Source organism: Anopheles arabiensis, chromosome 3, assembly GCF_016920715.1.
Source record: "Anopheles arabiensis isolate DONGOLA chromosome 3, AaraD3, whole genome shotgun sequence".
NCBI classification, from domain to species: domain Eukaryota; kingdom Metazoa; phylum Arthropoda; class Insecta; order Diptera; family Culicidae; genus Anopheles; species Anopheles arabiensis.
In genome coordinates this window covers 67,884,166-67,912,104 of record NC_053518.1, presented here as the reverse complement: position 1 = coordinate 67,912,104, position 27,939 = coordinate 67,884,166, and the positions used below count along the sequence as shown (strand labels likewise).

Sequence of the window (27,939 nt, the reverse complement as noted above, 5' to 3'; positions counted from 1 at the left end):
GCGGCGACGGACTTTGTGGGTTGAGGTTTACTGCACACTGGAGCCTCTCGGTGGATGCTTTTCAAGATCCGTCTCGTAGCATCTGCTTTACGATCTGCTGTGAGTGAGCTCTACGTCTGTTGTTTGTTGCAGTTAAGATTTGCTGCTGTCATCGACTGTATGTACAGTGTGTCGCGAGTGCGCAGTGTGAGTTTGAATGATACCAACACCCGCTCGGTGGTTGTGCACCGCAAGTGCAGGAACGTTTCGTGCAAGAGTGTCTGGACCATCGAGACTGGAAAAGGGCCAGAACAACCCTCTCGATTGCTACTTCAAACAAACACACTGGCTTTCGGCAGAACCAGGAAGCACACCATCCCCGACACCAGAACCAAACCTGACGTGTACCTCGCGAAGAGCCCTCCCGGAGAAGGTGATTACAAAAGCCACAGAACCGGTTCCATCTGCAACCGGAGGCTGTGTACACCAGGTCCAAGAGGTGCCTCGCCAAGTTTCGGCCAAGATGAAGATAATTGTTTCGAAGAAGACCAACAACAATCGCCCCAAACCCAGACCGAACCGGCGCGTCGATCGCAAACTCTTCCCCCTTAAAGCTTCTCTGAGGCTGGTGGAGCAGGCTTGCTTTTTGGCAGAGATATGTTTCTGGTGCGGTTTTTGTTTGTTGCTTCCTTCATCCACCATTCCTCGTTGTCCGGAGAGGTCTGCTTTGGGGAGTGCTCTATCCTGAGCTTACCGACCCGGGTGCGCTGTTCTTGTGGTTCTTGTTTGGCTCAGCTCCGAAACGTTGCGGGCTAAGTTGAAGGTCATGGTAATGGTGGATAGCGAGATAGCATCCTCGCACAAAATATTAGGGGATGTATTATGGGGGGAACCGAAGATGCAGGCCCACAATTACTGGAGCTTAAGGTGAGCGGGACATGGTTGCGAAAGGTTTGGATGTGATGGGGTCTTCGAAGATTCGATTGAATCGATTACGATTGTTACGTCGCTGGGTTAGGGCCCCAATGATAAATCGGCCAGAAATTAAGCCGGCACAGGATCAGTCGATCAGTTTTGGGGCCAGATTGTAACGTTAGCTCATCCGGTTCATATTTTGCCAACGAAATCAGATTAAAGAGCATTGTAAATTGCAATACTTCAGGGGTTTTGTTGTGTCCCTCACTCCGCTGCACCTGGATACACGATCTAGCGATACTGAACTCAAGATTACGCACAATCAGCCTGCTAATGATGATTCAACGAGTACAGTCACATAACTTCATTATTATTATTGCAGATATACTGATCACTCACAATACGCAACCGCCTTTAGGGAGGGATCGCTTTTTTTTAATATAATCCCAGATCGTAAGCCATCATATTTCCTCCATCAGCAGCAGCTAGTCGGCGTGCTTTACCGTACAAGGCGCAGGGGAGGTCGGTTCTAGCCGGAGGCACCGACTGTATCGTGACTATTCAATTAGGTGGTGATAAAATGAGGAAATCGCATGTCTGCTGAATGAGTTCCTCATCATTTCATGGCCCACATCTTCGCGCGTCAAGCCGCTTCCCCTCTCTTTGCAAAAGCTGTGTTCCCGAGCCGTGTTCTATTCTTGTGCCTACCACAGTTTCACCTGCGGGGTAGTTTGAACATTGGTTTTTTGTAATTCATTTTTTTCGCTCCCAGCTCCACAACACATCCAGCGAGCCCGGTTCTTCTCCTTCCGCCACAGTTGCTGTGCGCGTCTAGGTCTTACCGGAGCGGCTATTCAAACTGCCATAATGGCGAATGATTTATGGTATCAGGTTTTATTGTTGTACACACACACAAACACACAAATCCTAGTCGTTCTTTTCGTGCCCCCGCACATTGCACGTTCTCTATTCGCACGTCTGAAGCGCCGGCGGAAATAAACGTTTAGGTACTTGAGGTGTTTCGTTTTTTGGTATTGCAAACCATGTTCGCCTAATTAGATTCTCTCCCGAAATAGCTGTTCGCTTTGTGTGTTGCTACACGGTGTCTTCCTTTTTTGCTGTACTTGCTTTTCCATCAGCATCAACAAGTGCTTAAACGAACCATTTGAAATTGGTTGAGGTGTATGCAATCATGCATTCTATTGAAATATTGTTTTTATAACAGTCTAAAATTGTGCTGCTTTTTTGCAGGTAATAAAAGGATAACAATGATTGCAGACAATATGGCGTTCAGTATGGCTTGAAGAGGGACTATAATAGAGGACATGTTTTTTGTTTGAATATCATGACCGATTGTGGTAATCGATCCATAGTTTTCTTGCGTAAACTTCGCAGTTGAAAATTTCTTCTTAGTTCTATCCTTAGATTATGAAAGGTTGTCTCAAAACTCCTGAACTCTGCTTTCGTCTTCTATTTTATGTTTCCTACACACACACACATGTTATTAACTACAAGATCCTGACTATCAGTACCGGGCTAGATTAATAATAGTACATTAGTTTAATTATGAAGTTCGATCATTTTTATCTACAATCAACTGAAATGTGATCCTCAGTTCTTAATCGAAACTACTAGCTTTTCACTCAGTTCCTGTTCAGATATCTATCATTGTCTTCCTATTTTTATATGTATGCCAATGTCGTTATTTTGTCGACATCTGGTAATAGTTCCAATCTCCTTCCCTGCCTCTAATCTCGAGCCACCATCTTGCTATTTCACACTATGAGAATAGTCTCTCCGTTCATGTTTCCTTTCTTTTTCGCAATACTTGTGTCAGGTCTGATATTTGTTAGATCAATTCTCACTATGTATCTTGCTAAGTTTCAGTCTAGATTGATTTATCAGTCATTGCTCCGATTACGTCTCCGTTTTGGATTCGATGCTTTATGATAGTTTATTTGAAAAAATAAGTTTGTATAAGAGAAGTCTGTATGGCATATTCAATGATGCTCAGATGTACATAGGCTGAACAAAGCCGCCATTTGTTGCACTTAAGACATAGCAACTTCAGCATACTTCAAACAAAACAATAAAACTATCATACCGACCCTTAAAATGCCAAAAAAGCGATTTGATACGGTCAAAACTGTTGCTCAACCAAAACGTAAATGTTTTCCCCTTGCACAACACAGAAACATAATTAAGGATACAATAACCAGCAGAGGTTGAAGAATTGATCATAATTCAAACCCGTTTCACACCAGATCGTTCAAACGCTCTCCGCCCCGACCAAAACGGAAAACATTATCCCGACAACCGTTACGGGTTTTAGCGGCGCACGCGTTTCTCGTAAAAACAGCTCGTTAAAATATGTTGCTTCTCCCCGAAAAACCGTAGACACAATTTACGATCGCTCATTAGCTTTGTCCAAAAAATCTCCGATTACACTCCGAATTGGTGGAGTGATGGAGTCGTCGCTGTGCATGATTATTTCGATCGTGCAACGAAAAGCTGCATGATCGGAACGATCTACCACCCCTACTCGGCATTGTAAAATCCATCAAACTCGGGCTCGTAACTGATAGGACGGAGGGGTGGTCTGTTGATGATGGTTAAATTATGAATGCTGCCAGTGTGGCCATGCGGCCAAGTGTCGCCACAGTCGCACGTACTGCTCGCTAACAAGCTAACGCCATAAAACGCATCACGAAACATGTTAACGTCTGTCTGGCGCGATCGCGGAGGGGCTAGGTTCTTTCAAGATCCCTTACGTAGTACGGTCGGTTTGGTTCATTGGCGCTGGGGCAGTGGAGCGCTTTATTGAATCGAACTGTTTGTAGAGTACGCACGCTGTGTAATGGCGTCCCTTCGTTATGCGCGAGGTTATGCTGCCGAATGTGAGCGTGTGTGACGACAAAAGCAAACGTGAAGACGCATCGTGTAATATACGCAAAGCGGGGTAATGATTTTGTAATAGGCCTCGATTATGTCCTATCCAAGGCCTTTGCCAGTCAGGTGCTGGGGGAGAGCAAATAGTGTTGAGTTGCAGGTTGATGGTGTACCGTTGCATATCTTTTCGTTGAAGTTTTATGAAACAAAATCCAAGAACTGGTATGCTCGAGTGTAATCCATGAATAGTTTAAGCAGTCCTGGTCCAAGGCGTGTTGTAAAATTAATTGCAAGTTTATCTTATAAACGTTAAACAATTTAAATTAAAATTAATGACAAAACGCACTCACACTGGCTGGACAGAACGATTGACCACGCACACACATTTAGCTCGCTGTAAGTACAAGATAATTAATTCTGGGATTAGCCCGCCAGAGTCGCAGTCGCCGCTCATCAAGCCGTACGCTCAATCTTGGAAGGTACTAGAAAGATTACCAAGATGGGGACGGGAACAGCCATCAGCAGGCACAGGAACACAATTTTCTCTCCAACTACAGATAACAGCACAGTTTTGCGGGAAGATGAAAAACTGCCCATTCCGTCGCAAACCGACTGGTGTGCTCTGTTACATTGCTCGAGCCAGCATCAGCGCCGGGATTGATTTAACCTCCCGGTGAGGAGTGTCTCTGGTGGCCTGACAGTACCACAATGACCCGAACCGGTTCTCGTTAGTGATTCATAGCCCCGCAAATGGCATCGTTAATTAGCGTACCACGCGAAAGGGAAACCACGGCCAGGGCGGGACTCGGAGAATTGAGATTGAGAGCAGAAGAGCAGGCTAGATAGAACCCGGCGTCCCGGGTGATGGTGGTGCAGTGTCAGTTCTCCGTTTGTTTATGGTGTTCCGTCCTTCCTCTGGCCTCTTGTTTGCTATTTGCGACCTCGGCGTGCTCACGAGTTCTGGAACAATATGCCCCAGCGATTGTCGTACTTGCAATGCTCCAACGTCTTACTCACTCACTCGCAGAAGTGCATGTAGCAGGGTCCTGATATACCGTAGGCGTTGTGCAAAGTGTGCAACTCTGGATGGGCAAAGGTGTAGTACACACAGCGAGCCAGCGTTCCGCTCTTCCCAGTGTGTCGGTGATCATAAATCTTGCCACAATCTGGTGACATTCTTCCCCTTTCCTTTTGCGCAGGTCTGTGCGGGGACGGGGTTGTGGAGGACGCTACAGCCAGCTTGTCGATGCGTTGCGAACGGTGTGGTGTGGTGAGTAGCTTGCGCTTGATTTCACAGAATTAGTGGCAATTTGCATCTGATTTATTCACACTTACTTGCGGTAATCGAATCAATTATTTTGTTGTTGCCCGCTGACTTCCTCGTGTCGTCGTATCGATGGCAATAGTCAGGCAAAATGAGGTGGTACGGAGATCTAGTTAACCAAGAGTTACACAAATTTTAGTGAACAACAGCTACGTAAAGTCCATTCAACAAGAAGTTGATAAGGGCAATGTTTCTGGGAATTTCATGAACAAATTCGTGTTGGATTATTTGAAACATCTGAATATCATGATTGATCTTGATTGATGATGTTATGATCGAAAATCCCTGAAGCGATGAGTAGCACGTAAACTTTTCACTTCCATAGCTAGTAATAGATTCCACAGTACTCAGAAGTGCTTCTTCCAAGGTCACTTCAAATCCGTAGCTTGAAAAGTAGCATTTACATTTTAGACATTTGAAGTATGAGGTTTAGTCAACATGCAGTTATTGCGATTCTTAGATTATCTTCTTCCCAGATGATCTACTTGTGAAGATCTAAAAACCCTGAACTGATGAGTAGCATATCAGTAGTTATTTGATCAGTAGACGTAGTAAGTAAAATGCCGTGGTCCTCAGATCTTATTTCCAGTAGATTTAAGACAAGCTTTGTCTGAATCTATTTTTGTTCATCTATAATTCCTGGTTTGATGAGATCAATGTTTTTTTTGAACGAGTTGAATTAGCAGACGTAGTTAGTAAAACAAGCGATTTTCTGAAGATCTTAAATTCCTTGGACTTATAAGTTGCTTAAACATTTTAGAAAGAATAATACACTATAGTGTCCTGGATCCTGGGCACCTTAAACAGGTAGTACTATTGAAATACTGGACAAAGAAAACTCTAGTTGAAGATATTATATTGAAGATATAACATTGAAATAAGGTGATACTAGCAATTTCTGCATGATCCTTCCGGTCCATGTATGAGATAAAGACCATTGAAGTTGCAGTAATTCAAAGTATTATAATAAATGTGTTTATGTGATGTGAACTGACTATCAAGACCTGCTTACAACATTGAACATCTTAAGGTACATTCTAGGATGACGTGGCTATGAGACTCATTAAAAAACAAGATGCAAGAAAGGCACTGCTAAGATATTCACCTTCATTCAGCATAATATACCTCGTCTGTGCATAATATTTTATACTGTGAATAGGTCATATCGCTTGTATTATAAAATTACCTGTCCGTACAGAAAGACCATCGATGTTATCCTGATCGTAAGCCTGTTACCCTGATCTCTCAACACTTCTTCACGGGCCATTCGACCGCACACACCCTGCCATCCCCCAAGCGACAGCCAACCCCGATTTGATCGATTGTTGATCAATACATCATGCGGGCAACTGTTTCGTTTGTCGGTCGGTCTGCAGGCCTCATAAAAATATGTTAAAGTTTCGCACGTTTTGCGAACCAAAAAATGACCGTCTGCAACATTGTTGTTGTGTAAAAGTGGACGACGATCGTCGTCCGCTACTGCGTGAACAGTGCCGCGATTGAACAAAACCGTTCGCAACCGAAACCGCTTGCTCGATCGTTTTGAGATTTTTGAGCAATCAATTTGCACCGCGATTTGCACACATGCCTGCTGCCTTTACCCTGCAGCCTGCCTGCTGTCGCGTTGATCGGAGGCTTCGAAATGGTTTGCAATAAATCAACGCGCGGTTGTGTGCGTCCGGCTAGCGGCCGATTTCATGTAACCGCGGGGCAAATATGAAGCTGTCGAACGTAGAATAAATAGCGCCAATTGATGGTTGGTTGGTTGGTTGGTGGGTTGGTGTTGCGTTTTTTCGCTACTAAATGCCACCCAAAATAATGAAGTAACGAGAGAGAGAGAGAGAGGTAGCGTTTGCATGTGGACAGGATGCATATTGCCGAGTGCAGGAGCCGTAGGAGGACAGAGGAAAGTAGACGCATCAATATGCAACAGCACTCACTGCAGTGCGGGTCGATCGAAACAGTCTCGGGCACGGAAGATGGTTTTAATGGTTACACGACTAAAAGTGAGAAAGAAACCAGTAAGTAACAGCGGCAAAGAATGCAAAACGTTCGGACGAAAAATGCAAATGCACCAGAACGGTTGGAAGAAAGGTTGTGAAGACCACCGTCGTCCCATCCCACCCTATCACCCAAAAAACGCCGCCCCGTATGGCGTTTTATCGATAATTCTGCTTTATCTTGGTTGCTTTATGAATAAATTTACCTCTTCTCACACAATGCCACTCATTCATAGGCATGTTTAACACATGTTTCGTATGAGCCCTTCCTGAGCTGAAGTTTGCGGCTAGCATACGTATGTAGGCACTACTACGAGAGAAGGGGAGATGGCGTATGGCGCAAACGAAACGCAAATGTGCATCACGAAAGGGAAATGCTTTCAATGAATATTAATTTTGTGACAACAACACCGTCGTTGTTGGGATGTTCTGCTGCTGCTTGATGGGGCAGTGATTGAAGTGTTGAATGGAAGAAAGAGAGAAGAAGGATTTGTTTCTTACTTATGACTACATTAGTGTGATGTTTAAAGCGGGAAGAAGCGATGAGTAATGCTTCAATTATTCGGGCATATTTGTGGTTCAAAGGGTTCGAAAGCTGTACGATGCTTCTGCAAGACTTTCGACATGATTTTTATTGCAGCCGCTTATAGTTTGATATTATCGAACGAATTTGTTTTTATCTATTTGTGAGAATTGCATGAAACAAGCACAAAAATAATCTAGAAGTTATTTCCAGATTTTTCCAGATCTCATCGTATTTTCGTGTATTTAGGAGTCGTTCCTTTTAATTACAATATCTTGAGATTCTTTGTGATCTGAAGTGAACTTGGCTTTCATTGACTTATTGTTACCATAATACTACTAATGGGGGCACGGTAGGATTGGGACTTGAATCCATGACGTGAATGTTGTTAAGTCGTACGAGTTGACAACTGTACCACAAGACCGGCTTTGAAATATATGTAGAACCCCAATTTTAAAGCTAAGGACTATCAATAATTCTTTGTTGGACATCGATTGAATCTTTGTTTCAAGCCTACCTATTCCCAAAGAGTTAAAAATCAATTTAAGCGATTATCAACGATTTTCTTGATACGGGGTTGAAGAATGTGTATCGAATTAAGATTGAAAAATGTACAATACTATTTCTCCAAACGCAGTTGTGGTAAACAATCAGTGAAAGCCTAAAAAATGTTTGAATCATTTAATTATGTAAATTTTTTAAGCCCCTGAACTCGGTTGTCGTGTCAAAGCTTCTGGATGAATGTCAAAGCACCTGGAAGCACCTTAACGGTTGTAATCTTTTGTAGTAATACATTTAAAATTCATTTTTAACTTTAATAAAGCAGGTAAAGAGTAAAACGCAAATGGAAAAACAGAGGTGACTCATAATGGAAATGCATTAAGCCAGACTGCAGTAGTGCAAAAGATTTAACAGCAAAAAAAACAAATAGCAAACCGTGCACTGTTGCGGATTTTCGCTTTCGCCCGGCGTGCGCGCGCGCTCGGTAATGCGCCTATTTCCCTTCATCAATCTTTCATTCCGATCAAATCCATAATGTTGTGCGCCTGCACGTGGTGACGTAAGAGAAAATTCTTGCACAACTGCGTCGGTAGCAGCATAACCACCGTACCAAGCGCGACACAGCAACAGCAACAAAATACAAACATACAGAAACCCCGCGTGCGCGATCGCGCGCTCACTGCTCTAATGTACCGTTTAAGTCACTTTTAACACCAGACGGAATAGTTGTGTTTTTCTTTCCTACTGCTGCTGCTACCGCTGCTGTGGTTGTTGATTATCATTTATTTTTTGTTCGCTTGCTGACGAAAGACGGCGAACCATCGGAGATAGTTACGAAGTTTTTTTTTGTGCATGCCGATGTATTTCACGGTTGACGGAACTTATAGGAAGTGTTTTCGTGACTTCAAAACCCGGGCCTAGACGGCGTAAAAGTGCAAGTTACCGCATTTCGATTTTAATGGTAATTTTGTTCGCTATTTTTCACGTAGCGTGTGTGAGGAGCGGTTTGGTTTGCCTCTCTGTGTGTATGTGTGGCAACAGTGTTGTTTGTTATTACTTCATTTCTGAATGAACCACCAAAAAGCGCAAAAGAGCAGCAAAAATTCCAACATCCCATTTTTCTAGAAGCATTCTAAATCGCTTTCATTCATTGTTTGGGGAACAAAATAAAAATGAAACTGATTGCTGCCGCCACCACCGCCAAAGTCCCCGCTGCCTGCCCCTCCGACTGCTGGTCATATTTTGCTGCTGCTTCGTATATTATTCTCGCATCATTATTGAGTTTCTCGCCAGGTTTTTTTGTGTGTTGCTGTTTAGAACCACATACAATAATGGTGTACGAAAAAAAGGGGGCAACCCGGGGTAGTGTAGCAGCAGCAGCAACAACAAAAAATCATGAAACATAAATTAGGTGAGTAGATCACTGGAGAAGGCAGTTTTTTTATATTTGCTGATGTTGTTATGGCGTTCGGCTCGGTAATCCCCTCGGTGTGCAATTTACTTTTATTCACTGTTTGAAATTTCATACTCGCATGCGCGCCCGAGTTTTGACCTTCTCGCATTGCGTCCCGAGGTTTGGTCGGTCGAGGCGGAGCACTTGTGAGCCTATTTCGAGCACCCTGGGCTTGGTTCGGCAAGAATATGGCCATTGTGGATGGGTGTAGAAGCTTTCTGCGTTGTGGGGAGAAGGCGCACCGACTGCTTCATGTCTTACGCTGGCCAAAATAGTTGCAACTCATTCCGCGAAATTAACCGTCGCCGGGGTGGAGTGGAGAGTGAAGTAGCCAGGTGGAAGAATTAAGCCGTATGAGGGTTAGAATTTCAAAAAAAGGAATTAGCAAAGTGAGATCTTCCCCTCCCCATCCTCTTCCGGCACAGGTTCTTCCAAAATCGGTTCCAAATACAAGCGTGTGCTGAGCTGACTGGCTGAAGCCGTGATGGATTATGCGATCGTGCATGGTTGATAAGCGCGAAGAATGGAATATTGCTGCTGGAGGTGAGGTGAAGATGATGGTGATGGGGGCTATGAGGGGGTTACAGTGTTTGGGCTGGATTTTTCACGATGATGATGATGATGATGACGATGTTCGTGCGGGTTGAAGGTGGTGGTTGGAATTTCGCAACGTACAACGGGGAGCAGCAGTCCCCGGAGTGAATGATTTGGGATGATTTTCTTGAGGGTGACCTTCAACCGCCGCCGACTGACGTCTTCTTGGGTCGATTCAGGCAGCATCCGAGCAATGTGTTTTGATGCGGTTGGATGATGGATGTCTGTGTATGCGTGCTGTGTGTTTGTGAGAGATGGTGCGTATTTTATTGATAATTAAATCAACGTTCGCTCGCGGGGGCTTTGGTTTGTTTGTTTAGTTTGTAATCATCTGGCAAGTGGAGGGTATGATGCACGTGTTGTTCCGGTTTAGCACACTGATAGTAGGCTATTCGAGAAAGAATTTTGCAACCTTACAGTATGATTTATTGAATTTCAACATGTCAGAAATATTGTTATTGCGAAAACTTAGTGTGATTGTAGCAGTGTGTCTGATGTAGAAATTGTGATGATTGTTTTTGATGAATAATGCCATTCAAAAATTATCAGCTTCGTTGTAATGTTCGTGTTTAGACTGTTATAGCTATAGTTAGATGTAGTTATGGTTAAAAGTTTTCTCCTTTCTTGCTCTTACGAAGTGTCCAAGCTGTTTTGATTGCATTACACAATTCTAGCTTCATGGAATTGCACCTACTTACGATAAATCTTAGTTTGGTACATTGTATATTACATAAAAAATCAATAGTATTTTTTTATGAAAATGTCTTTATTCACGTGTACAGAATATGTTCTATTTACTAGGGTAGATATGTACAAATTGCTCTATTATAGATATACTTTTTACAAAAGTAGCGCACACTTAAGGACGACTAAATCTATCTCATTATCGTTGTTATCAACGATGTGGAAAATGTAGATAGCATAATAACCTAAGAATACAGATACGCATTACCGAACTCCTGCTAGTTCTGGAAATCGCAGACTATTAAAGAGATGGGGGCCTTCTGGAGCTATTGAAACTATTTCTTGCTGCAGCATTGCCAAAGCCGCCACTACTCTACTTTATCTCTAGCAAGAAGAAATATTAGCAAACAGCTTTGCAAATCTGTTTTCATTTTAGAATTACACTATATTGTTTATATATAAGTTTACTGAACTTATTTGCGATTTAACTAGCGTCTTATGCTTTTGCAGTGTTACAACAACATATTATTATTCTTGCACAGTCTTCAAGCATCACTTAAACGAAATTAGGTTCGAAAAAAAGTGTCTTAACAGGATTATGGACCTGTTATATTCACGAATGATCATAACACAAGATTTGGTCTTAGTAGACACGATATGATGATGTTGTCGATACGTTGATAGAGCCTCAGACAAGACCAGATGAGATTATACTAATCAGATAAGGTTATAAATAATTTGTCAGGTTTCGACTTGGTAGGATGTGAGAAACTGAACTCCAAAAAGATTTTTTTTATCAATAATTCGTCAATTCAAGTCAAGTGGAACTTTCGTCAAACCAATTTAAGTAATAAAAACTTTCTAAAGTAAACTCAATCTCATGCTAGAAACATTTACAATGTAAGATTTTAAATCTACGTATTTTGCATATCTAAGGTATTACTCATAAGTTTGAAACAGACACATTCACTGCATAAGAACTCCACTTTAATTCACCTGCTCTTTTATTCTGATCTTAGTCCTCGACCCTTATCTATTAAAGGCAGAACGATAGCTTTTAACTATTGTCATCACATTCCTTTTCTAGAATCTAAACACCTAAACAACCTCTCTCGGATCGTAGAACATTGAAATTTGCTTCAAATAAAAAACGACTCATTAAACCCCCTTTATAAGGCATGAGAAGTGCTGTAAGAAACAAAATGAAAAAAACCCCTAATGACTCAACATGTCAAATTAATACCCTGATTAAGATGACCAGTGTCATCGTGTTTATCGTTCGTAAAAAAAGACAACAACTGGCACACGCAGTACACATACAAGTGTGTCCGGCTTTTTCTCGAGCCAAAAAAAAACAGTTAATGTATCACCCAGCCCTGTACGATCAGCCCTCTCAGCCCCGGGGGTGCTTTCCCCATCGCAAACCAGGGAATCACCTTGAAGCTGAAGCGAACTAAAGAATCATATAATGCTGTGCCATAAAAACCAATACACTAAAACGGAGCAGGTGAACACATACAAACATAGACGCATAGGTTTGCACGTTGGGGAGTTTGGCGTCGGATTGCGATGATGCGTGAATAAAATATATGATTCTCGCAAATGCTAATGATTTCATGTTCCGGGTGCGCTCTTGCTGTTGCTGTTGACGCTAGAAGAGATCGCTCCGCGGGCTCTAATGCTTTCGGTTCGGTTCTTTTCTCATTCCCCAACCGACAACCCCACGGCTCGTACATTTTAGGCTGTTGTGTTTCTGGTTCGGTAGGAAGGGGGGAGGGGAGGAGCTTTAAAATTCTTCCTCGTTAAACAAAATGAGCAAAACGAACGAACCGCCGAAACAACATTACTTCATTTCGGACCGAGAAGCCCCAGAGCCGGCCGCGAACCATTCTTTCCAACACTTTCCTTCCACGAACATTGGTTCTAGAACTCTGTGTGTGTGTGTGCCTGTTTTTTTTGCTGGTTTTGGCGTAAAAGGTTCAGCACTTCAAGAAGACGACGACCACAACGACGATGCGAACGGTGCTGATGGGTGATATTTTTATCTTCCAACCATTTTTGGGCTCAATTTCGTGCAACCTTCTCCACCGTGGACAGGTTTGCTGTAGTGGGGCGCTTCAGCTTCAGAACATCTTTTGCCGCAGGTTCTTTCGTGCAGGTTCTGCTGCTGCTGATGTGACGACCAGACGGAAAGAAAGAGCTGGATGGTTGCAAACTGCTAGCAAAACCCTTAATGGTATTCACGTGGATCAATGTCCAAAGGAGGGGAGGACACATGCACACGGAGTAGGGGGCCAGAACGCAAGCCGGAAGGCAGGAACACCTTCTCTCGAGGGAGATTTTTTGGAAACATGCCGACAGGTTCTGTGCTGAGTTCAGGGTTTCAGCTGTTTAAGCCATTCTTCGGCGTGTTCTCGCCTTGCTTTGCGAAGATGCAGGAACCAGTTCTTGCTGTTTGGACCACCAGCGCCAGTCGATTTTTGAGCGAGTGTGTTTTCGTTCCTCTGTTCAGCGCTTGGACGCTGCATGGAGGCGATATTAATTCCACATGCCCCAGGGTGAGTGCCAGAAAAGGGGTTGTAGCAAGAATGGTAGAATGGAGGTGAAGCGGCCAGCACTAAGCGAATTTTAATGAAATTCTCACGTGCAACGAGTGTGTGCAAAGCCCTCCTCCTACTGGAACCCCTAGGGCCAACCAAACTTTGACAGCGCTACAATAATCGATCAAGCATTTGTTGCAAATCGCAATGCAACAGTTTTACATGGTGTTGCTGTGCAGTGCTAGAGCGTTTGGAAATTTATTTGGCAAGCTAAGCTTTTGGGAAAATCCCTCCTGACTTAGAACAGATAAATTCTTCACCTTTATGTAAATGAATGTTGCCATTGATAAACCTCAAACCTCGTGGGCGTACGGTGTGTGATAAAGTTGAGCGGAGATGACTCTTAAAATGCTAAACAGTTATAATTTAATAGACAACACTGTCCCTAGCCCGGCAACGGGTTCCGCAGCAAACGCAAAACCCATAACTTTAACGATACCAATTTGCATTATAATTAATTCTCCTGCCGGAACATCGCCGCAAGCCGATCGCAGAACGCGACTGCATGTGGCGAGCGAAACTGATAGTTGGATGGTAGAAAATGGAAAATCAAGAATGGCAAAACAAAGAACCAACACACCATGATAGATAAATTATAATGGATTTTTTGTGGATTACACCGGGCAGAACTCCCATTACTAGATAGAGGGTACAAATGACCAAGATATTCGCCTGTGGTCTAGATTACGGGACTAATACGCTGGAATACCTGTGCCATAAACATTGTTCGAATTAATTTAGATCAGTTTTTGAGTCGGTGAACATGAGTCAGTCGAGTCGAAGAGATATTGAGGATGAATTGGAAGCATTATCTTTGCATGTAGCATACAATGTAGTAATGAATTATATGCCAGGAAGAAAGCATTCGTAGAATCGGTTCCATCATAAAATGAGTGGTTTTAGATTTCTTTTATATTGTATTTTTCAGACTTCATTCTTCCTATTTGTCACATCCAAGTTGATCGGATAGATCAAAAGACTTTCAGACTTCACACCGAATATGTTTGACAATATGTGTATTCATTATTTATTAGTAAACAATGCTTGTCTCAAATAGCTTTACATCAAATAAATCACTTAACATCCGCCTGATCACATCACTCTAACAGCTGTTGAATGGAACAGAAGGCTTGGAGTCGTACGGAAAAATATCGAAATCGTGCCAACCATTTCGAATCAATTAACCTTGGATCGGTTTTTAGAAGCTTTTTGACAATCAAACATGCACCAATCAATGTAAAAAGTCTAATTTTCTCAGTCAAATTTCCATGTTACTTTCTGTTCGACTATCCGTTCGAGTTACAGGGTTTCCCACGATTTATTGGTTGGTTCCCATCAATTTTTGGTGGGTTCCCATATTTTTTTGGTGCGTTCCCACGATTTTTTGGTCGTTTCCCAGAATTTTTGGTGCAATTGTATTGATATCCAATCGGAAAATACCAATAAATTATGGGAACGAACCAAAAATCTATGGGATACGACCAAAAAATCGTGAGAACGCACCAAAAAATCATGGGAACTGACCAATAAATCGTGGGAAACCCTGTAAGCTGATTACAAATAAACCTATAAATCCTATAATAAATCTAGACTCGTAGACTAGAGTATATCACGAGTCATAGTTAAAAGATTTTGAACGGAAGAGAAAACAATGAAGAACAAAAAAAAAACATTGAAGAAGCATGAACTAAAAAGACTAATAACCATAATAAAAACAGCAAACACTTAACATTGAAGAGTAAAGAACAAATAATATGAAAAGCAAAATGAATAAGGGTAATTTGACAATTGTTGCACACCACCCAATTATTACCGATCCGCTAATCCGGTAAGGATTGTGCCTCACAAAATAAGGTTGATTTTGCTCTGTGAACCATTTAAACTTTATATTTTAATTGAAATCAAAAATTTGTGAAACACACACATTTTAATCCACAGTTTAATGATTGGAGCAAATAGAGTACTTCGACCCTATTTATTGCACAGACCAAAGACTCCTGTTTTCATCGTGCTATCATTTTGACAGTTATTTTGTTTACCATTAACGTGCGGAAGCAGGTGCAAGTTCGCTATTTATTTTTGTGGAATTCCGACTTGAACCAAGGACAAACGTGTAGTGTAGGTAACAGCGTTTCGCATTGTCCTAAACACTATTCGATAGCGAAAAAAAATCCATGTCAGGGCTCTTTTTCGTCGGTTTCAATGAATTGGAAAGTTTGCAATAATTGGATACAAAGTGTGCAATAATAGAATTTGGAGTTTTTGTAAGTGTGCAACAATTTTATGGATAGGATTTATGAATAGGTTTAAAAATCTGTATTTCTTGCCATTTTTCATCATTTTTATCCCTAAAATAAAATATATATACTGTTTTTAAATATGTAATGATGTATGCTAGACTCATAGAACAAGAATATTGTGGTAATAAGCGTCTCAAATCTATGAAATACGTTGACTGTTTCCTGAAGTGTGCAACAATGAGTAAATTACCCTACATAATATTTTTTTTTAATTAAATATACGCATCAATATTTGTTAGACAGAGAAAGAGGAGTGAAAGAAACGTCATGTTCAGAAACAAATGTTGCAATGTGAATTGCTGAATACCTCCTTTCACCATTTGATAAATTTTACGTCGCTATATTTAATAAAATATCACTTTCAAGTTATGAAAGGACTTGATCTTTGTACGGCTACGTCGACAGGCTTGTTCTATGCCGATTGCACAAAACGTGTTGCTTTCAATAGTCATAATTAAATGTGGTTCTTTAACGCATATGTTGGTTGATTCCTAAACAAATTGTGATGACAACTCTCAGAGGTGATTTAGTCGGACTTTACAAATGCTCCAAAACAAGTCTTTGAATTTGCTTAGTTTATTGTAGATTTTTTTATGTCTAAGCAAATCACTCAACATTGTAGAACATAGCAATAATTTGCAATGAATAGCAATACGATATTTCCTTACATGGTAAAACACGACTAATTTCTCCACATTAGCCTGGGAGTCATCGTTTAAACATTATTATTCATTTTTATTGCTCATCAAGGCTGATATTTTTTTTATTGATCAAGAACCGCAAACAAACGAACCATAGTCAGCAGCTAAACCATTTGCCGATTAATCATGCGCGCGGTGTTCCATCAATCAACAATCGGCCCGCTCGATTGCAGAATATTAAACGATATTATTTTATTCCGCTCTTTGTGCAATTAAAATTCATAACTCTTCGTCCTCCCTGGGTACGACGCCCAGGTGGGTGGTGGTGCAGTTTTTCTTTCAACATCCACCCCCCCTCCCACCTCTCTGCAGTTCACGTGAGAACACACTGAAGGTAACTGAACTTATGCAGATGCAAAAAAATGGCCCCAGCAAAGGAAATAATAAACGTGTACTGGCTTTGCTGCCACTGCGCGAAAGCTTAACCCTTCATTGGCCCACCTCAAAGCGTCACTCGAAAGACACGCACACACACACACACAGGCGGAGTGTCCACCGTAGTGCAGAAGTGTACAGGTCGATGTGTCGGCGCCCCTGGTTCGACAAGCACGGTCATGTAAGCAAATAAATTAAAATTTGACAGATTTATGATAATCCGATTGCCAAACCGCTTATTTGCCAGTTTATTTCGTGGGTTCTCGTCTCGTTCCCCCTCCGGGAGCCCCGCAGTCGCCTGCAGTGAGTTACTTTACCGATGACAGCAGCCACACCGGGCTGAAAGGCTATCGGTTCGCGGGTCCAGGCAAGCAAAAGTCGCACGCGGTGGTGTAATGTGTTCCGTTTCGCACAACAACCATTTTTTATTGTTTGGGGGTAGTTGCTGTTGCTGGCGTGCCACCAACTTGGTGCAAATGCAGACAATGAGCGGAATGGAAGGGCAGGGATGCTGTGGACCGAGGTGTAAGATTCCGGAACCGGAATGGATTCTGCAGCTTAGCCAGATGTTGATCGGATCCGTGCACTGCGCGTTTGGAATTTAAATGGGCAACGGCGAGGCAGCCGTAGCGTGCAAATTCATGTGACAGCGCGGTTCAGGCTCTGGGGTAAGAATTTATCGTTTGATGAATGAACCTCTGGTCTGGCGGAGCGGTCGGGTGTCTCCGGTATGTTTTGCCCCGGTGCGCTGGTGACTGCCGAGAAAGAATGCAATGTTGCATTACCGTGGGATACACCCGGGACAAGCTTTTTCGATCACGCAATTCAGAGATTGCGAAAGAAGTAATTTGCGTTTAGAGTGTTTCAAGTTATCCAAAAATTGTAAAATTAACAATTGTTTTTAATAAATCAGAAGTTCAGAACCTTTTTCCTGACTACGTTAGCTTACATAGTGTCTAATGTCTGGAGTGTATTAGAAAAATTGCCCCAAAACAAATAAATGCTCCATTACTCACACGTAAATCGCAAGACACACGACCCTACGATTCTAACCTGTCCGACAGGGGACCTCTCAAACGCCAAGCTCAAGTGACACGACGACGGGAATACAACGGCACGTTGGAAGCGGTTTTGCTGTGTACTTTTCCCCTGGCCCTGCGGACGTCTGGGGATTGCACCGGGCTTCGGGGAGCTGTGACGTACGTACTTTGTCTGTGTGTAAATGTTGCTTCTGTTTGTACAATTCATCAAGTACTACAACCATTGAACGGGGTAAACGAACGAACTGCACACATTGGAACAAAAAGCTGAAGTGCTTAGTCGAAGAGCATGGGGTTGTTTAGGTATTTCAGTAGAGGTGATAAAGGTTTATACGAAAAGAAGTGTCAGTACAAAAAGATTTGTGGAAAAGTGGAATATCTATTTCAAAATGTTTTATTATCCAACGAGAATATCAAACGAGCAACACTTACCACAAGCAAATGGTTGTACAATTCGTTCGATCAATATTTACCATTGCATTTATCGGGCTGTGGACATCTGATTTCAGCTCTTTTTTGCAGTGATGGTGGCCTACGTGATCCAAACCTATCACTCCAAACAAACCCACTTGCCTCATCTCAGCACACATCAACAGGCCAAAACAGATAAATCATGTGCCGGGGCCGGAAATGAACTCCTTCCAAGCTGTCTAGCGCCCAAGCAGCGCTTCACCTACATATGTATGACTGTTGTTCCAAAAATAAAAATAGAAGTAAAAAAAACGGTGATCAAATTGTTCCCTACCCTACCGGGAGAGTGAGAGACTTATCATATCTGTTCTGGTCAGTTATATGATTCGTCATGAGCATGATAACGCTTGTGTTTTGCAATCAGCAGTAGTATGGGCGAAGAGTGAAGCAAAACAATGGCAGCAACCCGTCCAGGGTTAGTATCGCTTTGTAGCCTTCCCGGGACGCAACTAATCTTGTGGTGGTGTGTGGCACATATCGAACCTCGGAAAAGAACGGGAAGTTGTTTCTGGCGAAAGCAGCAAAAACGGTGTCCATATAGTGTTTACTAACAATAGTTTTCATAGGCAATTATAGCCACACATTCCTTCTACGATGGGCTGCACGGAGTGGGTAGAATTGAATCAGAAGAACAAACCACAAAGCAACGCAATTGCGACAGGTGCGTGGCATCAAGATAACGTGCTTGGGCTTATTAACGTTTGCTTATCGTCGAGCTCACAGATAAACGCACCACTCCTAACGGGGTTGTGGTTGGTAGTGATGATGATTGTGGTGCATACTGCTAGATGCAATGGGTGTGCAATTGAATGTATGTGTGTGTTGCAAAGGGGGCGGAAACGTATCAACACCAAACGACCGTGCTAATGTGTGTTTTATGACCCAGGAAGCTGTCCAACTTGGCGCACTTGGGCGCACTACAGTGAGCAATGATAAGATTGCATTTTTTGTTTCTCTCAACGCTTCCCTAAAGAGGATTTCATTCATCGAGGCAGCCGAATTGAATGATTGGACGATACTGTTGTGGGAAGACAAATGCCGTAATTGGCGCAACATAGTACGCATTATCTCCATATTGTGCCTGAAAGTCTAATGAATCATGCGATAGATCTGCACACTACGCAATAGAGATGGGAATAACCGCTCTTTTTAATGAGTTGAATCAGAGTACGAGAGTGATTACAAGGAATTGAATCTTTTACTCACTATTTGGGACCCATAAAAATAATTAACTACTTAAGCTCATTAATTACTCTTGTAGGATTCCTATCACTCACTTTGTAAACTTGTAAGAACATTATCACTCTTTGGCGATTCAACACTCATTGTCAGCATGACAAGTGACTCGTTCTTACGGAATTTAAATTATTCGAGCTCTGCACTCACTAGCAACTCATTATTTTGGCTTTGTATAGCACTCACTTTCTGCACCGACTAACGAGTCATTCTTTTGCAATTCTACTCATTGTCATTCCATGCTGCCTACCGACTCACAGCCTAGTGTAGGATTCAACTCACATCACACTAAGCTTTCTTCTCCCACTAAGAGTTTCTTCCCCTACTAAGAAGTATTACCATTGCTACGACTAATTAGTGAAACGATTTGAATTAGAATCCCTTGGTGATGAAGAAACACATTTTCTTTCAGCATTCAATTCCTCCATTCGCTCTTACACTGTGCGTACATCTCTGCGTGACTTGTCAGGATTTTAAGGGAACTATCTAACTAAACGCGCTTTATTTTTTGATTGAGTAATGTTTGCCATTTTAATGCATGCTTCGAACAAAACAGGATTTGTCATGAAGTATGATAAATGAAAGGATATAGACTTTTAGAGTCTTTCCTTGTGTTGTAAGATCACGTCTGAGATGAATGATTGGATTGAACTTATTTGTTAACAGACATTTTGAAACGATTCACGTGAAAAGACAAAACATTTTCTATTGCAATGTCGACTAATAATTGGATTGCAATAAATTTGATGTTCCTAGTTTATCTAGCTGCTTAAACGTCATCCAATATGATCACTTAAATTATCATTGACCCACACTTCTTTTAATGAATCCACTCAGAAACGACACATTCTTTCTCCTTATCTTTAGGAGTGTTTACACTTCTTGCGACGGGCATGTACCATGCCGCAACCCTGTACGATCCAGGATATCGAAATGAAGAGTGGGCCTACAGTCGCTCAAACACGGCAGTTCTTGTAACATTGATGCTCTTCCATATTGCGGCCATCGTAGGATCACTCGCAGGATGGATTCTTATCGAGCGTTACGCCAAAAAACAGATCAACGTAAGCGAGAACTAACTCCGTACACTGACTCTATCCTGATCTGACTTCAATTCCCTCCCGTTCAGTTTGTAACGATGTCCTTCGTGATCGTGGGCTGCACGGTAAGCATCGCAGTGCCGCACAGCCTAATTGCCGTCGCATTTGCCCGCAGCCTGATGGGAGTGGCTCACGGTCTTGCCTACCTACTAGTGCTAGTGCACGGCGGCGAGATAGTGATCAAGGAGCTGCGTGGTGTCATTATGGCGGCGATAAACTTTTGCGTCATCTCCGGTGCGCTGATCGGTGGCATCGTAAACCCGGTCGACCTGGAAAGCCTTACCGCACACCAGTTTCTGGGCATCATTGGGCTCACCTACATGCTGCTAGCTTTCTTCCTCAACCTGATGCTCTGCTACGAGTCACCCGTCTTTCTGCTTCAACGCAATCACGATGCGGAAGCGCTACGCAGTATGCTGAAACTGCGCAACGAGTCGACCGAGTCGTGGGAAATTCGTAACGAAATGACCGAATTCAAAACCATGCTGTCGGAGGATGCGACTACATCGCGGTCCATCTTTATGGACGGGAATCTTCGCCCACTGGCACTGGTGGCGCTCGGCAAGGTTGCGTCCGTGCTGTCGTTCAACTACGCCGTCAACACGGTCAAAGCGAACGTCATCGATGAGGTGTTGGATAGCAGCGCAACCACCACCACCGATATACGGCTGTCGATTGTCATCCTGATGTCGATAAGGATGGTGGTCGGTATGGGCGCCATGTTCGCGGTCGATGTACTCGGGCGCCGCGCCCTCCAGCTCGTATCGATCTGCTCCACCGGGCTGGTCCTGGTCGCGATGGGTATCGTTTACCTGGCGACGGACTCCATTACGCCCGACATCGGGATGGCACTGTTTGTGGCCTGTGAAGTGGGTGCCTCCCTCGGTCTTACCTTCATCCCGGACGTGCTCTGCTCGGAAGCGTTCAACACAAAGAAGAAGGCGCTATCGATCGCAGTTGTTCAGGTGCTGGAGCAGATACTGCATCTGATCGTGTTTGGTGTCGTATACTGGTGGGACTTTGCTGTGTACGATCGGTACGGAGTGACGCTGCTAGTGGCCGGGCTACCAATTCTGGGCATTGGATATGTGCTTTACCGGAAGCTGCCGGAAACGTCCAAGATGTCGATACGACAGGCACGGATCGAGTTTTACAAGCGCGAGGGTATCGTGTTTGGTGGTAGCAAGAACTCAGTGGAGGTGCTTTACGACTAGAACGGGACTGGAGACTGGGACCCATGTTGTACAATAAACTATTGAACTGTTTTGTAATTTATTGTTATTCCATATAGCTGTTTATAATCTTAACGAGCTCACATCACCATATGACCTCATTTGACATCACCATATGACCTGATAAACCTTGTATCTTGAATGTTGTGAAATTCTTGCGAGTGGTCTTAAAACATTGCTGATTGAAGACCTTCAACAAGGCTCGTGAATTAATGCCACTAAGTAATACTTCTTTGATCCATCGATTTGAGCTCCTTTTAAGACGAATTAATCAACTCAACACTTCATTTCTAGATCATTACAAATACCATAAATTGTTCAGAACCTCTCCAAAAACACCATTATCAAGCCCAACAGGCAAGCCCCAATGTCCAGCGAAATCAATTGAAGTCCGCATCTCGCTCGATTCCACCCGCTCCACCGCAAGATTGTCAACCGATCTTATCAACCTCTTACGACGTAATGTAACAACTTTCGCTGACAGTACCAGTTTCTGCGTTATCAGCACCCTTTTCGCTTTCGTTAGCGTTATGTTCGCCATTAGCTATGTACACACGCACAGCTACAAAGACCCGTGTGTTCTCCTGGCCCTTCAGCACCCTGTATTTGGTACGCACACTCCTGCTCCGCAGCAAAATGCATAAGGTGGACATGGACGTGGTTGCGTTTCTATTTCCTCCTTCACTAATCACGATCAATCAAGTTGCGCGATGCTCTGAGTGTGCAGTTGTGTGTCGGTGGTGGTTGGCCCTATTACCGACCGCACCGTCGCGATATATTTGTACAACCTAGATTGCCAGATAGATCGCTCGGTGCAAATATGCCGCACCGAGGTTGCATGAAGTCGCAGGTTGTCAATTTAGAATTATGACACCGGCGCCCCGGCGTGTGTTGGATGGTGTTTGAGCAAAGGCGGGCACCATTTACCGCACCAATAGGGTGGACACATGGTAAAGCTTTCCTGTATTGATTGAACGTCTCCCAGTGGAGCCGCAGTGCAACAGATTACAAAGTTAGACGCATGGTTGCAAAGTGGCGAGGTAAACAAACGATCCAATGTGGGTTATTAGTAAGTGCTGCATTTAGACGACTAATGTTTCGTAAGACATCTTCATCGTCTGATTCGATCCTTGACCGCATCGCGTCGATTATTCGACTTTTTCGGAGCTCCAATCACTAACTGCACGATTGCAGGGCAAAGCAACAGACCAGCAAAAACGCTCAATGTATAATTCTATTTAAACAAAAGTTTACATAACCCGGGTAACTGTTTGACCTATATGGGTTTTTGTTCTCAGCACACTTCCATTATAGATAACCTGCACGTTTTTGTGCTCCAATTTCATCAGTCGTTCACTTTTTTCTGTATCATCTCTTGTTTACAAACAGCCGGCTGCAAAGCGACTTTATAACAACCCCAGACAAGATGAATGGTCATTAATACACGTGCGCGCACGGGGGGAAGACTCGTTTGATTAAAAATTAATAGACAGCTTGTGCGCTTGCGACATGAGAATGTGCGACATGAGGACAAAACGAAAAAAGACACATTCACCCGTTTCTGGGTCTCATACCGGACATTCAAATGAACGCATTCTCATAACCAAACAAACAAGCAAGCAAGCAAAACAAAAAAAAAACAAAACAAGTTAATCAATAGATTCCAAATCGATCATAAATGAAGCGGTTTCACGCTTGCCGATACGCTTGTGCCCGGACGGTCATAAATTTCAATTGACCGATTGTTCGATGAATGAGAAGCAGGTTGTCTGGCTGGTTAGTGTGACTATTCCGGTATGTACGCATGGTGTACACCATGACAATGTTTCGGGTTGTGTTTTTGGATGCATTCGATGCGCACATAAAAACAACACACCATTCAATGAGGTGCTTCCGTTTGTTGTCGGGTTTAGGAACTTGCCGAAAAAACGAAACTAAGAACTTTTCAACAAGGCACAAATGATTGTTTGTGAGCTGTTTTCTGTGCCGTTTGGTTGTGTCATTGAGGCATTTTTATTTCTTTTCATGATTAATTACACTCGATGAATGGTTGTCATTGCGTGTAGAGCATGCGTGGAATGGCTAATAAATATCAATAAATAATAAATGTAATATATGTGATAAAAATAATGACCCTCGATAGGGTGGTCACTTATACAATAGAATATTCGATGGAAGGTGTTGCTTGAATTTCAACTCTCGAGGCCTGAGCTTTATGGCTGTACCAAAATAGGAATCCCACACGCTCTTGAGCATATTCAATGGATCTTTGAATGTTATCATGACATGGTGAGGATTCACCAGCGCCATGTTTATTAATGCTATACAGAATAAGTACTTTTATAGATGGCAGTAATTTGGAGTGGAGTTGTGGACCTACTTCCATTCGGATGTTGCTCCATAATTTCAGTCCGGTAGAATTTAGACATATCTGGATGAATTCAGGCGACTTCGGACAACTCTGGACATTTATGGATATCTTTGGATGACTGTTTACGACTCAAGACGACTCCAGAGGACTCTGGACTCCTCGAGACGATTCCGGACGACTCTATACTACTCCGGACATTTCTGGCGACTCCAGGTGACCCTGAATGATACTGAACTACTCTGGATAACTCTGCACGTCTCTGAAATACTCCAGATGACTCCGGACGGCTCTGGATGACTTCAAACGAATAGATTCCGGATTGCTCTGGATGACTTCGAACGAATAGGAACGACTCCGAAGAACTCCGTATGATTCCCGGACGACGCCGGACGACTCGAGATGGGTCCGGCTGGCTCGGGATAATTTTGAACGATTCTGAAAAACTTCAGACAACTTTGAACGACTCGGGACGACTTCAAACGACTCCGGGCGACTCGGGACGACTCCGAACGACTCTGGACGACTCTGGATGACTTCGAACAAAAAGATTCGGGAAAAATCCGGTTGATTTCGAACGAATAGGTTCCGGTCGACTTCGGACGATTCCAGATGGCTCCGGTTGGGTTGGGATAGCTTTGGACGACTCTGAAAGACGCCAGACGACTCCGAACGACTTCGGACGATTTGAAAGATTCCAAACGACTCTGAAAAACTTCAGACAACTCCAATCGACTCCGGACGACTCCGAACGACTCCGAACAGGACTGGCTGTAGCTTGAAAAATTCATTGTAAATAATAACGGGAAATATATGTGTGTAAAATCAGTAAAAAAATAATTTATGTTTCATAAAGGAAGATGGATTGCTAAAGTAAAGTTGAACTAAAGTAAAAACAATCAAAACCACCCATTTCTCGGTCAAACTCTTCTATGTTACCATTCGTTTGTATAAAAAGATATCACTAGTTTTGGCTATGTCATCTCAATTTTCTTAACCAAGCTCTCCATTGCATAAGATTCAACACAGAAAGGTCCACAAAGAACGTAAGAGAACTGATGTTGATGTTTCTGCAAAACAAAACAAAAATACACACACAAAACAAGAAAAACCCTTCCAGTAAAAATTATATCATTTGTATGCGGATAACGATCGACACGAACTTTCGGGGAATTGGCAGCGCACAAGCCAGACGGGAAGCGATGTCTACCGAAAAAAACGCGAAGTAAGACGACCCACAGCAGCAGCAGCACGAAAAGCCTGAAAGATTGCGTCTGGGCCAGTCTGGTGGCATGTTTTGTTTGCTTCCCTTTTGCGGCACACACCAGACGTGCAAATCATAACCAACATCACCAGCTAGCCACTGCCAGCCACCATATCATGCACTTTAATTGTGTTAACACAAAGAAATGTTAGAACCGTCCAGCGAGTGTGCGTAAAGTCACAAAGCTGACTATAAATTTTGGACTCCTGCGCGGGCAACTTCCTTCCACACATACACGAAAATACGCGCAGAAGCAAAGGGCCTGGTCAGAAGAACGTATCTGATTACCAACCGAACACGCATGCGATTGGATGCACAGTCAGCACAAATGCTGTGTGAGCTCCTTTTTTGTCGAGTGCGTGCGTGTGTGGTATCGATTTTGTTTGGTTCGATTTTTTTTGGCGCTGCTTAAAAATGCAAAAAATGCTCTCACGACGAAGAACAGGTCAGCAATCGTGTTCTTTGTATGAAAACAACTACAACGTTGCACGTTGCGTTTATTTGCAAAAGAGACAGAGAGAGAGAAGGCAAGGGCCAGAGGAAAAGGGCACAATAACTGGGCATGAATGAACTCGATTGATCGAAAAAAGCCAGAACTTTGTACGACACTGTTGCACTAACTTGGTTGCATCGTAGCGCATCAGACGGAACGAATCGCACAAGATTTAAGATGCACGATTAAGTGCATTAAGGAAGTGAACCATCTGGCGGTGAACAACCAAGCCAAGAATAAGGCAATCCGTGTGCAACGTGATATGCACGCCGCAACAGTTCGTAAACAGTTCGGGTATCGGGAAGTGTGCGTTTACTGTGTGAGTTACTGGTATTATTTATAACACTTTGGCAAATAAAATGCCTTTGTTTATGAAGCACCAACGCTTGCGGCAAAGCAAAGGGGATACATTTCAACACAAAGTACCTATTTTTTTCTTGTGTGCTGCTTCTCTTGGTCGCTGCAAATCATTTTGATGCTTTGCTGTGCTCACTTTCTTCTACTCCCAGCCATTTAGTAGCAACACCGCACACGCGCGCCCTCTGCCATCAGCTGGCGGTATTCATCATTTTCATTGGGCAAATTGCACGACCTGACTAATTTAGCAAACACGGAGGGAGCAAGCCACGGGGTGGAGTGGAAAAAGCAGTTTCAATTGCGAACGACCCCCCCGTTGAATGAGTTTATTAACTTCGCGCGGCGATCAACTGCGCCCTCAGGCGCCTGATGTGATCAGTTTGACGAACCACCGTGTCCCCCCTTTACTATACTGCCACCCACTACTGGAACTGCATTCTCCTACCACTTCTCACTGCATGCATCACCGTTGGGTTGGTTGGAAAATCGGCATTAGTTTCTGCAGGCCCGTGGGGGCTTTGTTTAGGATGCAGCGAAATGTCACTTTGGATTGCAATTGCGCCATTGCGCTCTCGGCTAAATGAACACATTTACGACCCATCCCGGATCCCCGTGCGTGGTACATTTCCGTGCTGCTGGTGCTGCTGATGATGATTCACCCACAACGCGCCTGGGAGCGAAAGTCGTTGGGTTGAATGTTGTGAAAACAGTCCTAGAGGGTGGTGGTAGTGCACACTAGCGGGAGCTGTGTGTCCTGGAAGCTGTTTATGAGCGCTCTCAGATGGCGATTACGATCGTGTGCCTTTACGACGATCATTGCTGTGGATGCTTTCAGCTATTGCGAGTTTTAAGATGGTGTTATGGCCGCCAGGGAGCTGGAAACAGTGTTTGATTATGTTGGCAATTAGGAACGATTTACGATTTGGTAGGAAGTATAGCGCAGTTTGTTTTTGAAAAGTTATTAGTTTGTTTACCTTCCTCGTTAGTTATTCCTTGCGGTTTTTTTTACTATTTACTTACTCAGTTTCTAATTTGTTTACTTACTTATATATTATAATGATTTTTGTTCTATTTACTTACCAACCTCGTTCACCACATCGTTAGTTATTTGCTTTCTTATTTTTTTTTCTTTTTTTTCGCACTGACTTGCCTACCTATTTACTTACATATTTTCTCACTTACATATTGAATTGCTTACTGATGTTTTTACTTTCTTAATTTCTTATCTTTATTCACTTCTTTCTTATCTATTTACTTATTTTCATTCACTTTTTTGCATATTTTACTACCATCTTACTCTTTTATTTCCTTATTTAATTCTTACAATAACTTTTCTTTTTACTTATTTACTTTTATCTTCCTTTCTACCTTTCTTTTTTTTGTTGCTGTTGTTTACACTTTTCCTTTAGTTTTTTTTTTCAATTCTTACTTTGTTGAATTCATACTTTTGTTTGAATTAGCTAGTTAATTTGGTTCGGTTACAGGGCGACGCAACGAAATTTCAAGGATCTCCTATCAGGTGTCCTCCGAAATTATTTGT

At 42.9% G+C, this 27,939-nt stretch overlaps 1 protein-coding gene across 4 annotated transcripts; it reads left to right on the top strand.

The window, feature by feature from the left end:
• Positions 1-154: 154 nt before the first annotated feature.
• On the top strand, positions 155-21,966 carry LOC120903653 (high-affinity gluconate transporter ght3-like). Of its 4 annotated transcripts, none has more exons than XM_040313211.1 (3): positions 155-186; positions 20,453-20,649; positions 20,715-21,966. In XM_040313211.1, exons 2-3 carry the CDS (start codon positions 20,479-20,481, stop codon positions 21,897-21,899), a joined length of 1,356 nt encoding a protein of 451 aa, XP_040169145.1. In that variant the 5' UTR covers positions 155-186; positions 20,453-20,478; the 3' UTR covers positions 21,900-21,966. The 4 variants fall into 4 exon arrangements, with proteins under 4 accessions (XP_040169145.1, XP_040169144.1, XP_040169146.1 ...); XM_040313210.1 differs by lacking the exon at positions 155-186 and adding an exon at positions 337-412; XM_040313212.1 differs by lacking the exon at positions 155-186 and adding an exon at positions 4,890-5,053.
• Positions 21,967-27,939: the final 5,973 nt, after the last annotated feature.

Bases quoted from the DNA above. Each gene is read 5' to 3' on its own strand.
- LOC120903653 (XM_040313209.1), top strand. From the start codon at position 18,944: ATGGGCTGCACGGAGTGGGTAGAATTGAATCAGAAGAACAAACCACAA. The intron at 19,011-20,452 runs GTGCGTGGCATC...CCTTATCTTTAG, and splicing joins AAGCAACGCAATTGCGACAG to GAGTGTTTACACTTCTTGCG. The intron at 20,650-20,714 runs GTAAGCGAGAAC...CCTCCCGTTCAG, and splicing joins ACGCCAAAAAACAGATCAAC to TTTGTAACGATGTCCTTCGT.